General features: G+C 39.0%; 1 protein-coding gene across 2 annotated transcripts; it reads left to right on the forward strand.

Moving 5' to 3' along the window:
• Nucleotides 1–263: 263 nt before the first annotated feature.
• IPP (intracisternal A particle-promoted polypeptide) lies at nucleotides 264–11,219 on the forward strand. Of its 2 annotated transcripts, none has more exons than XM_058178913.1 (9): nucleotides 264–467; nucleotides 1,351–1,704; nucleotides 2,941–3,372; nucleotides 6,605–6,760; nucleotides 6,863–7,030; nucleotides 8,103–8,240; nucleotides 8,742–8,864; nucleotides 9,542–9,762; nucleotides 10,350–11,219. In XM_058178913.1, exons 2-9 carry the CDS (start codon nucleotides 1,413–1,415, stop codon nucleotides 10,572–10,574), a joined length of 1,755 nt encoding a protein of 584 aa, XP_058034896.1. In that variant the 5' UTR covers nucleotides 264–467; nucleotides 1,351–1,412; the 3' UTR covers nucleotides 10,575–11,219. The 2 variants fall into 2 exon arrangements, with proteins under 2 accessions (XP_058034896.1, XP_058034897.1); XM_058178914.1 differs by having other exon boundaries at nucleotides 1,356–1,704.
• The last annotated feature ends 962 nt before the right edge of the window (nucleotides 11,220–12,181 follow it).

Genomic DNA, 12,181 nt, shown 5'->3' on the forward strand with positions numbered 1-12,181 from the left:
GTACGCAGCAGCAGCAGCAGCAGCAGCAGCAGCAGCAGCAGCAGCAGCAGCAGCAGCAGCAGCAGCAGCAGCAGCAGCAGCAGCAGCAGCAGCAGCAGCAGCAGCGCCTCCACCGCCTGTCACAGGACGGCGGGCGACGAGCAAAAGCCCTCCCGGCTGCCGTGTCGCGTCACGTGCGCTGCCTCCGCTCCAGCACTCGGCCGCCCGGCTCCTCCTTTCCGCCCGTTCGCCTTTTCCGCCCCCGCCCCCTCTGTAGCCGAGTCTTCGGCGCTAGGTGCGAATTTTTGGCGGCGGCTGCTTTGCATTTTTTTTGCAGCTGAGGAATTTATGGGTTTTTTGGAGGTGAGGAGGGGCTGCAATTTGTTTTCGGCGCCGCCGCAGCTGCGAGAACGGAGAGTCTCTTTGGATTTCTTTTTAAAGGCGGAAAAATAAAATGAAATGTAAAACAACTCTCGCCCCCCTCAGAAGTGAGTACCGGAGTACCCAACAACCGTGTGCAGGCACTCAAAAGGTCGGGGAGAAGCTGTAAGCATCCCCTGGACCTCCGGTGGCCGTGCCTGGTGGGTGGGTGAGGGGAGAGCTCAACCCCCGCGGTAGTTTAAAAAGAATGACTGAAGGGGGAACAAAGGGAGAAACTTTGAAATGATGCATGATGCAAAATGTAATGTGAAACCAAACCTTGAAAGATGCTAGGTAGCATTTCTGGAAAAAATGTCGAACCAGATGTTTTGTTTAGTATTACAGGACTGGCCTTCTGTACTTTTTCTCTGCCCTACTATTGATATCTTCGAAAAAATACGCCACACAGTTAGTTGGTTTAAAAAAAATGGATCCAAATGTATTGGATCATGATCTGATGGAATAACTAAGGAATGAGTGCAGTTAAGTTAATAAACTGAGGTGCTGGACAGTAGATAGAAAAAAACAAAATTTAATTTGCCATCATTTAAACATAACCACTTTTTTATGTATTGCGCCAGCAGTTCCCAACCTTCTTGGCACCAGAGACCATTTGTCCATGGGGTGGGGTGTGGAGGATGGTTTCCCATGCAACTTAGATTCTGTACATGCGCTGATGAAGCTTCACTCTCTGGCTTGCCATTTCTGATGCCTGGTTCCTAACAAGCCATGAATATATGATTCAATGGTTTTATATAGTCTGTCACTTTTTCATTTATGATATGAAAATGGGAATTGGTCCCAAACTCAAAATTGAGCTGAAGATCTTTCAGAGTACTCTTATTTGTAATTAAAGAGGGAAGAATTGAGTTATGGTCATTAATCTTATTTGTGGTCTTCAGGAGTTTCATAGTTATGTCTGTCATTTTCATGTGTTCCTGTTTCTCCTAGGGTAGCACTGGAAGCTGATGAGCATCAATCATTCAGTTGCTCTGTGATTTTGTCAAGCTATCATGGCTTGTGTGGCTTGCCCCAGCACAAGTGAGTTCCCTTTCTTGGCAGACAGGCATGCTCGTCTTTTATTAGCCCAGATCAACAAGCTGAGATGTGGGCAACACTTCTGTGATGTACAGCTCCAGGTTGGTGAAGGTGCATATAAAGTCCATCGGCTCGTTTTGGCTGCAAGTAGCTCTTATTTTGCTGCTTTGTTTGCTGGAGGGATGAAGGAATCTTCAAAGGATGTTGTGCAGATCCTGGGTGTGGATGCTAATATTTTCCAGATCCTCCTGGAGTTTATTTATACAGGTAGGAGAATTTCTAATTTTTTCCTTAACATGTGTTGGTTAATGTCTTAGATACCTAGTAACCTGCAAATTGAATGTTTTGATTCAGTTAGTATTTGCTGAGATAAACACTATTTTGCAAATATCCATCTTTTATCTCAGATTAGTTAAAAAAACAGAATGAATTACATAGCATGACATGGGCATCTATCTTTTATTCATATAATTTGTGTGCTACTACTGTCTTTACATGGACACAACATCTGGAAATAAATTCCATTCAATTCAATGGCATTTTGTCAAAATACGTTTAAGCATGAATTACAAGTCTGTTTTGCTCTGTTATTCAACGTCATGGTAAAGAACCTACGATAGTTACTGGACACAGAATTTCTCTTCTATGCTATATTATTTGATATAGTATTTTATAATATATGAAAATATTATTTATTTTCATAAAGAGCTAAATAAAGTAAATCTGGACTGGTTTCCATATTTAAATTCAAGGGAGAGACTGCCCTGTAAAGCCAGTTGTTTGTACATTAAAATCAGTATTTAAAGGATAAAGCTTTCTCTCTGAAATAGTTCTCAGAAAGATGAGGAAAAGCATTAAGTTTTTCAAATTCTACATGTAGTGTGAAGAGATGTTGAAACAGATTTAATCTACAGGTTTTCTGATAGAAATTTTTGCCATTGCATTAATAAATGTACTTTTTTACATGTAAAAGAGTACCTTTGTTCCTGTCTTCATTTTAATTGCTATGGAACCTTATCTATTAGCAATGTACAGCAATACCTTTCAAAGGATGCTTGCAGTTATGGTTGTTTGCAGACAAGCTATACAGATGGTTCTTGTTACAACCATAATTGGGACTGGACCTTCCATTGCTAAACAGTGCGGTCATTAAGTGAGATATTCCCAATTTTAAAATCTTTTTTGCTGAGGTCATTAATATGGCTTTCTTCATTGACTTTGCTTGTTGGAAGTCCCCTCTTAAGGTCACAAATGATGATCATGGGACCTTGGGACATAGAACCATCAAAAGCTTGTTAGTTGCCAAGCACCCAAATTTTAATCCCATGATCGTAGGGATGCTGTGATAATCATATGTTCAAAGATTAGTTGTAAGTCACCACCATCATAATTCTGAACATTAATTAATTTCAATTGAAACTATTGATCATAAGTTAAGTACCTGTGTACTTAACAGTGTTGGTAAGATTTCATGCCAGCTAAAAATCTATCTTCCTTTTTCAGGTATTGTCAGCATTAATGAAAATAATGTCCAGGAGTTGATTGTGGCAGCAGACATGTTTCAGCTGTCAGAGGTGGTGGACCTTTGTTGTGAATTTCTAAAGGGACAGATTGATCCTATGAACTGCATTGGACTCTTCCAGTTTGCTGAGCAAATTGCCTGTCATGACCTTCTAGAATTCGCAGAGAATTACATCCATGCCCACTTCCTGGAGGTTCACAATGGAGATGAATTCTTGGCATTGACAAAAGACCAGCTAATTAAGATATTGCGAAGTGAAGACCTAAGCATAGAAGATGAGTACCAGGTTTTTATGGCTGCCATGCAATGGATTTTAAAAGACTCAGGGAAGAGAAAGAAACACGTTGTGGAAATACTGGATGCAGTGAGATTTCCTTTATTATCTCCACAAAGACTTCTGAAGTACATAGAAGGTAACTTCTTGAGACCCAGTTTGGTGTAGGTTAAGGTTCTGGATTAGAAATCAGAAGACTGTCAATTCTAGTCCTCCCTTAGGCACAAAAGTTTAGCTGAGTGACTCTGGTCCAGTCGCTCACTCTCAGTCCAACCCATCTCACAGGTTATTGCTGTGGGGAAAATATGCTAACTTGAGTTGCATAAAATTAAGGCAGAGTATACAGAATATAAATCTTAATTATAAATTGTAGAATAATAATAGGATACTAAGTTACCCAATATAAGAATTAAAAACTGGTTTTATGAAGACTATTAACTATATACAAGTGTACCCTTACGTTATGTAATAATACCTAATATTAGTCGCCCTAACATGAAATTTCTGTAATATTAGAACTACTATTAATGCATTTATTTATTACCTTTTTTTATGCTGTCCTTCAATAAGTTTTCTTGGTGGCTTATTATACAACAGTATCACTACAAATTAAAAAATAATAATTTATTAAAATACAATTTGTGTGTAATACAATTGAATATCATAGCAAATAACTCATGATATGATGCAAAACACAGTGGAACTTGCCTTTTACAATCAGGAAAATATTGGATATTTTTTTTTATTTGAAGGAAAACAAGACATGGTAAATCAAGGTGAAGTAGGGCAGAAGAGGATGGATTGGTCATCAGTGTTTATTTCTTCTTATGTGAGAATTGATAGGTAAGGAAAAAGGAAATTTGGCATGAACTAAAAAGTGAAGATCCAGATTTTGGTTAAGTTTACAGCTTCTATTTTGTAATCTGGCCTAGTTTTTTGAGAGCAGATTGCTGTTCTGTTGAAGATACCGTGAGAGAACAGTATGTGATACGAAATCATGAATTTCACCAGGCATCCAAATTTAACGGACTTAACGACTAAATAGCTAGATTTCTCTATGCCAGTTTCTCCTGCTTTATAGCCCCCATTGTGGATTACCCATTTCTCTACTTTTTAGGGTGATAGAGGATCAGAAAGGGACATTCCCCCCAATAGAAGAATGCAGATGCAGACTCATGCCCTAGCCTAGTTGCTTTTCTTTGTTTAAATCTTGTCTAGATATGTATGGAACGGTGCTTTCCCACCCCACCCCCTGTGGAAGTAATCAGGTTTTCAAAGGGGACGATCTGCAGTAAGGATCATAAAGTATTAAGAAATTAACTCTTAACCAGTGACTAAAAAAACTACATCAAAACACATTTTGCTACACAGGTAATCCTCAATTTACGGCCACAATTGAGTGCAAAATTTATGTTGCTAAATGAGACATTTCTTAAGTGAGTTTTGCCCCATTTTACAAGCTTGCTGTTGTATCTCGTCCGCTTTCACCACAGCCGGGGCCGCCTTATCTGCTTCCGAACGCTGAGGAATGTCCTAGTATGCCTCCCGGCCCCAGCCCTGGCTCCATGCCCAGACAGGCTGAGGAGGAAGAAGTACCTCCAGCCCCCAGCTCTGGCTCCATGCCCAGGCAAACGGAGCAACTAGACCCCTCCCCCTCCCCCACAGCATGTGAGCCTGAGGGAGGTCAATTACCAACAGCTGCAGACTGGAGTGACCCTCGCTTCAGAAGAATTGATAGGCGGCGGCGACAGAAGGAAGGGAGGGGCAGGCCTGGATAAGTGCTGAGTTATGGAGCCACACCCCATGGCCTATATAAAGGATCTGCTTTCTGGCATTCTCTGAGTCAGGCAAAGTCTAACATATCTTGCTGAAGTCACTTTCTGGTCTCCTGCCTGCCTTGAGAACTTTGCTAGGACTTTGGCAGAGCTGCAGAGGCACACCTGATTCGGATTTCCCTGACCCGGCCGTCAGCGGAGGAGTGGGACACGACACTTGCTTGCTACAGGTGTTAAGTGAATCACTACAGCTGTTAACTTAGTAATGTGGTTATTAAGTGAATCTGATTTCCCCATTGACTTTGCTTGTCAGAAGGTTGCAAAAGGTGATGACATGACCCCAGGACACTGCAACCGTCATAAGTATGAGTTGCCAAGTTTCTGAATTTTGATCATGTAACCATGGGGATACTGCAGTGGTCGTAAGTGTGAAAAATGGTCATGTCACTTTTTTCAGTCTCGTAATTTTGAACGGTCATTAAGTGAACTGTTGTTAAGTCGATATTTTCATTGATATTGTCAGCCTTGTGAGATAGTTCAGAGAAGAAGCACAACTAGAAGTACTAGCTCTCACTTTATTGTAAGGTTACGTTAACAAATCTTGCAAGTTTGAAAGTTTCTTTCCATCACTCACCTTTAGTCTGTAGCTCTTCCTCCTGTCTCTGAAGGTCATTTCCGTATAACATTACAGGCTGAGAGTTTTTTGTAAATAAAAAAAATGTAAACTGCACATATGTAATTTAGTTCAGTTACAAATTAGGTAGAGATCATCCTTGACTTACGACCAATCACTTAGTGATGATTCAAAGTTATGACCTATCAGAAAACTGGGACTTATGACCCAGATCCAAACTTTATCATCCCCTCTCCCAGGGTCACATGACTGCAGTGAAGGCACTCGGCATTTATGGCCTTTTGCAGTGTCCTGAAATCACATGACCGTGTTCTATGACAGTTTTCCTGAAAACTGGTGCTTACTTCCAGTTTTCTGCAAAACTGAACCATAGCCAACTACAGGTAGTCCTCAACTTACGACCACAATTGAGCCCAAAATTTATGTTGCTAAGTGAAAAATTTGTTAAGTGAGTTTTGCCTCGTTTTACGACCTTTCTTGTCACAGTTGTTAATTGAATCACTACAGACATTAAGTGAATCGGGCTTCCCCACTGACTTTGCTGGTCAGAAGTTTGCAAAAGGGGACCACATGAATCTGGGACACTGCAACCATCACAAATATGAACCCAGTTGTCAAACATCCAAATGTAAATCGCATGACTGTGGGGATGCTGCAATGGTTGTAAGTGTGAATAATGGTCTTAAAATCACTTTTTTCAGTGCCGTCGTAACTTTGAATGGTCACTAAATGAACTGTTGTAAATTGGGGACCACCTGTATGGGTTCGCTTAACAATTGCAACATTTGTACTTCTGACTGACGTTTGCTTAATGAATGGTGCAAAAAAAATGTAAAATTGGGTCAGTCACATAAACAACCCTTTTATAATCATTACGATTTACAGCCATAATTGCAAGTTTCATTACAGTCATAACTCGAGGATTATCTGTTTTTTACTTGATTGTTTTCTTTCTTTCTCAGGGATTTCAGATTTCAGTCTCCGAGTGGCTCTGCATACTCTGTTGAAAGAATATTGTGAAGTTGGTCAGTCTCCCAAAGAAAATAAGATGAGTAGTTTTCTCCAGGCACCTAAGACACGTCCACGGAGAAAAGCTAGGAAGTACATTTATGCAATAGGTGGGGATTCTTCCTAGCTTTTAAATATTTGGAAACCCCTAACTAGTCAAGAAATGCCTGCAAAATAGCTGATTGTTTATCCTGTTCCCACTTCTTCTGTAGGTGGTTATACTCGGTTGCAGGGAGGTCGTTGGAGTGATAGCAGAGCTCTCAGCTGCGTGGAGCGTTTCGACACTTTCAGTCAGTATTGGACTACTGTGTCTTCCTTACACCAGGCTCGCAGTGGCCTGGGTGTTACAGTAGTTGGAGGAATGGTCTATGCTATTGGAGGTAATTAAAATATATTGAGAAAAATATAGACTGTTGTTTGTATTGCTCATTTGATAGCTGTTATCCCTGTAAATCCAGACAAGAAGCCCAAGTTCAATCTTCACTTACTTCATGTAAGATTACATTAACAGAATCTTACAAGTCTGAACCTATTAATCTCCTCCTTTCCTTTTACCCTTCAGAAAACTAGGGAGAGTTTCTTCTGAAACATTTCCCAAGTCATCTCACCTTCTGTGGGCTGAGACATCTTATACATACTGGCTGTGCAGCTCTCCCTCCTATCTCCCAAGTTCATTCCCATATACCATGACAATAACTTAATTATTTAAAGGCGAGAACCGATCTTTAAGACTGACATATACCATTCCAGAGCATATTAGGAGTTATACAATGACATCCAGAGTTTACCATATACATAGTAAATCATACAATAGATGGCAGGCAGCCTTTTCATTGGCAGGTACTATGCTTAACGTTTTTAGGACATTTTATTGCTCTGATTATGTAAAATAGGAAAATTTGCCTTATGCATAGGGACTGTTGCTCTAACGATTCCTATTACAGAAATTATTTGAATTCTGCACAACCCTGGTTTTGTTCCTGCCATGATTATTTCTGTGTATTTTTCTTCCTTCCAAATATAATCTGCTTTTTCCACGTTTTTAAAACGTTATTCGAATACAATTTTTATTAACAATATAATAATAATTTGTTTCTGCCATTTGTTTCTGTGTACTTTTTCTTCCTTCCAAATGTAAATTTGCTTTTTCCAGTTCTTTTAAACGTTATTCAGAGACAATAATTATTAGTAATATCTATTTATTTAGGAAAAGTGTATCTGGGAGATAAAATTCTCCCCGGGCTGATCAGAGCCACAATTTCTTATCATCTTTAGTAAAGATTTATGCCACTCAGTTTAGAGATTGTACAATGTGCTGTGGTCATCTAGTGACTTTAATTTATAATCTGCATTAATAGTGATTCAGATTGATAAATTAAGCCAATACTCAGCCACAGTACAGTAACTGTATTCCTAAGCTATTGTAAAACATACTTTCTACCTCTTCCCAAGGTGAAAAAGACTCTATGATTTTTGACTGTACTGAACGCTATGATCCTATTACAAAACAATGGGCAGCTGTAGCTTCGATGAATCATCCTCGCTGTGGCCTTGGAGTATGCACCTCATATGGGACTATCTATGCTTTGGGCAAGTGTTTTGACTACTAAATCTATAACTGTTTAAGTTAGGAGCAGTATTGTATTTGGGACATGTACCACTACGTAGCATGGCAGCTTTTGAGTACGCAGTAATAAAGTTGTCTTCAAATCTTGTGAGACATCTGGATACCTTGATAAATATCGTTTCTGGTAGCCTAACACAAATGTTTTCTTAGGAGATTCCAAAGGTAAGGTCTGCTAAAACAGCTTCACCATCTTGCTTACCACATTGTATCTTTTGTAAGATAATATACAGGATATTTAAATTTAATTATTGCTGTATGCAACGTAATGTATTATACTTCGTTTTAAAGCCAAAGCCATGTAATATTAAAACCTGTGCTACTGAAATATTGTACAATTGTAAAACGTTGTGAGGAATGTTTATGTATTAGGGCTATAATCTATTATATATCTGATTGTTTTCAAGACTGTGACAATCTGTTTGCTATGCAATATTCTTTACCTGCACACTTGCATTGATTTTCAGGAGGTTGGGTTGGAGCAGAAATTGGCACTTCTGTTGAACGTTTTGATCCTGAAGAGAATACTTGGGAAATTGTGGGCAGCATGGCTGTGCCACGTTACAATTTTGGATGTTGTGAAATACGAGGTGAGGGTTTTAGAATTTTGGGACCATTTTGCTTAGTGCAAATTATATAATAGGCAGCAGTCAGTCTGCATTCATTATGGTTAATAATTATATTCAACATAACAATAGCTGCAAGTGCTTTCAGTGTGATAAGCATTTAAATTTCCAGATTCAATATTTTAGATACTGTAGGAGAGCTACATTAGTTTATATTAGCTAAAAATGAGGCAGAATCCAGTAACAGATTTATTAAAAATCAACAGCTGTAGCTCATAAAAGCTTATGACTTTTAATAAAATGTGTTAGTCTGAAAATATGCTGCCCAACTCTTTCTAATATATTAAACTTAAGTTGAAATCCTATATACTGATATATTTGTTGGGAATAGTTTCAGTAGACTCAGTTGGGCTGAATTTTGAGTAAACTTGCATAACATTGCTCAGTTAAGACATGACCAGAAAATTTTATATCCTCGTGAGATTCTCTCTCCTGTTTTGAAGGATGAAATTCAAACACACTATTTACAATATAAAATGGTTTAAAAACAGTCCTTCGCAGAAATGAATTAATTACAATCTGTAATTTATTCAAGAGCAATCCCAATAATGAAAGCTATTGATTTCCCCCTATAGATGGGATTGCATGATGGCTTCTTTGTCACCTGGCAGTGGTTTAATAGGAAACTGTTATATTCATAGGTTTAATCTATGTTGTGGGAGGCATTGGCAATGAAGAAATAGAACTATGTTCTGTGGAAGTCTATGACCCCCTGTCTAAGCGCTGGTCTACCCTTCCTGAAATGGGCACCAGAAGGGCGTATCTAGGAGTGGCTACTTTGAATGACTGCATCTACGCTGTTGGAGGGTGGAATGAAATTCAAGGTGCTCTTTCAACTGTTGAGAAATACTCATTTGAAGAGGTAGGATTTAGCTTTCATATCAAAATAACTATTTGTGCTGCCTGGTAGAATTTTTCTGATTTTTTTAAATTCACTATCAATATTGTATCTGTTTGTTCTCCAGAATGGCACAAGCAGTTTATGCTTCTAACTCTTTGTATGAGTGTTATATTGCTAAAGGAATGGCTTTCTTGGATAAATATAAAGCTAAACAGAGCAAAGTTCAAACCTGGTGATCAGAGTCACTTTGCCAGGCCAGGAGAAACTTCCAACCAGACAGAGCAGATTTTCAAGGGACATAGACAAAATCTGAGAAATTTCCCTTCTGTACAAAGAATCATCAGGAATTTTGCTCTTGAATCCAATTCATTACACAAATGCTAATATTTTCTGTTCTGCCTCTGCATTTTTTTCTGGATTCGTGAATTTGAATAAATATTTGTTTGTCTTTGATTGCTAATATATAGCAGCACTTTACCTTGCCAGTGCCTTAAAGACCATTATAACTGTTCTTATGTCTATAGATTTGCTCCGGAAGGAAAATGCAGTATATTTTAGTAGTATACTTTAGTATACAAAGATAATTCTTTATGTTGTTTTATTATCAGGAAAAATGGACGGAAGTTGCTTCAATGAAAGTCCCAAGAGCTGGAGTATGTGTCATAGCTGTGAATGGCTTCCTTTATGCCACAGGAGGCAGGACTGCCAGTTATGAGGCAGCTGCTCCTGTAACTTCAGATTCTGTGGAAGTGTATAATCCACATGTGGATACTTGGACTGAAACTTCTAACATGATCACCAGCCGCTGTGAAGGAGGTGTGGCAGTTCTTTGAAGTAGGGGTCTCCAACCTTAGTAACTTTAAGGCTTGTGGACTTCAACTCCCAGAGCTGGGAGTTGAAGTCCACAAACCTTAAAGTTACTAAGGTTGGAGACCCCTGCTTTGAAGAATACCATGCTTTAAAAAAAACAGCAAAAATTGAAGTGAGAATTTAAATGCTGTAAAGAAACTGAAGATTTGGGTAGCGGTTAAGAAAGTGTGTGCAGTTAAAAGAGGAATTGATTTTTAAAGCATATCCAGAAATTTACAACAATTGTTACTGAAACCGTTTAAATCTTTATGCTTGTCTGTGGAACAGTTTGTAGACAATTCTGACAATAGAAACTTCTTGGTTTTTAACATCTGCCATTGACATTTGGAAAGTTTCTGTGGTTTATCATGTTAGGAAACTCATTTGAAGCACAGAAAGTTAAAATTGACAAATTCATTTCAATATTTAATAGATACTATAATTTTTCTAAAATCATTATTTCTTTTAGACTTGTTAAAGGTCTCTCATTTTGGGGAAATAAGAGATTGGCTAATGTGACTCCGTGATCTAGTTCACTTGTCAAACTAATTCTTCCCATTAGATTTCACAGCTTACAGTAATATTTATTTGCATTTCTTCAGTTGCCCAATCACATGACTGGGTGATGTACTTTAGATTTATTTGTACATCAGATAACAGAGGGGGAGGGTGGGAGGGAGGATAGGATAGGATAGGGAGCGGGGGGAGGAAAGAAAGAAAGAAAATGGTCATTCCAGAAGAGAATAGTGAAACCTCTCACTCAGGGTGCTCATTTTCCAGTTTAGCCCCATGCTGGGAGAAAGAACGAGATCTTCAACACTCATTAAAAGAAGAGGTTTGAGACTATTCCAAAGGACAGGGACTGAGAATCCAAGCATCCTGGGTTGTGTCAGATGTCATCATTTAATGATTGAGACTTGAAGCATACAGTGTCTTACCGAAATTTACCGAATTCGGAAATTTACCGAATGTGCAGAAATAATGGAAAAGAGACAGTCCCTCAAACAAGTAGGCTCTATGTCATTTAGTGTTTTATAAGTGGTAACTAAAATCTTGAATTGCACCCCAGAGACTCTCGTTACAAGTGCAGTTCATAAGGGAAAATCATCTTATGGTATGCCCATAACTGTTTTTGCCTGCACAGTCTGGACCAGCTGAGCTTTCTAAGTAGTCTTCAAGGACAGCCCATATAAAGCACATTGCAGTGGTCCACACATGGAAAACCAAGGTATGAGTGACTCAGAGCTGCCTCCTCGGTGCAGCAGGTGCTGAAGATGAATCTCTGAAGGCTTTTTTGGCTACAGCTGCTATTCAATTTTTGAGTAATTCTGTCTGGGGAAATGCAACCCCCATGGAAAGTCTGGTTCCATAAGATACACGCACCCACAGCCATTTGGTCTTATTGGGATCTAACTGAGCTTAAGTTTGTTGCTCTCCATCCATACCCCCACAGACTCCAGGGACTGGGATAAGACCTGACATCACTTGGTCAACTAGGTTAAGATACGTAATTTTTTATTATCAGTATAATGACAATACCTGTGTCAACAGGAGTTTACCTGGTGGCCTCATGTAGATGTTAAACAAGAGA

Source organism: Ahaetulla prasina, chromosome 3 (genome assembly GCF_028640845.1).
Source record: "Ahaetulla prasina isolate Xishuangbanna chromosome 3, ASM2864084v1, whole genome shotgun sequence".
In the NCBI taxonomy this organism is placed as follows: Eukaryota; Metazoa; Chordata; class Lepidosauria; order Squamata; family Colubridae; genus Ahaetulla; species Ahaetulla prasina.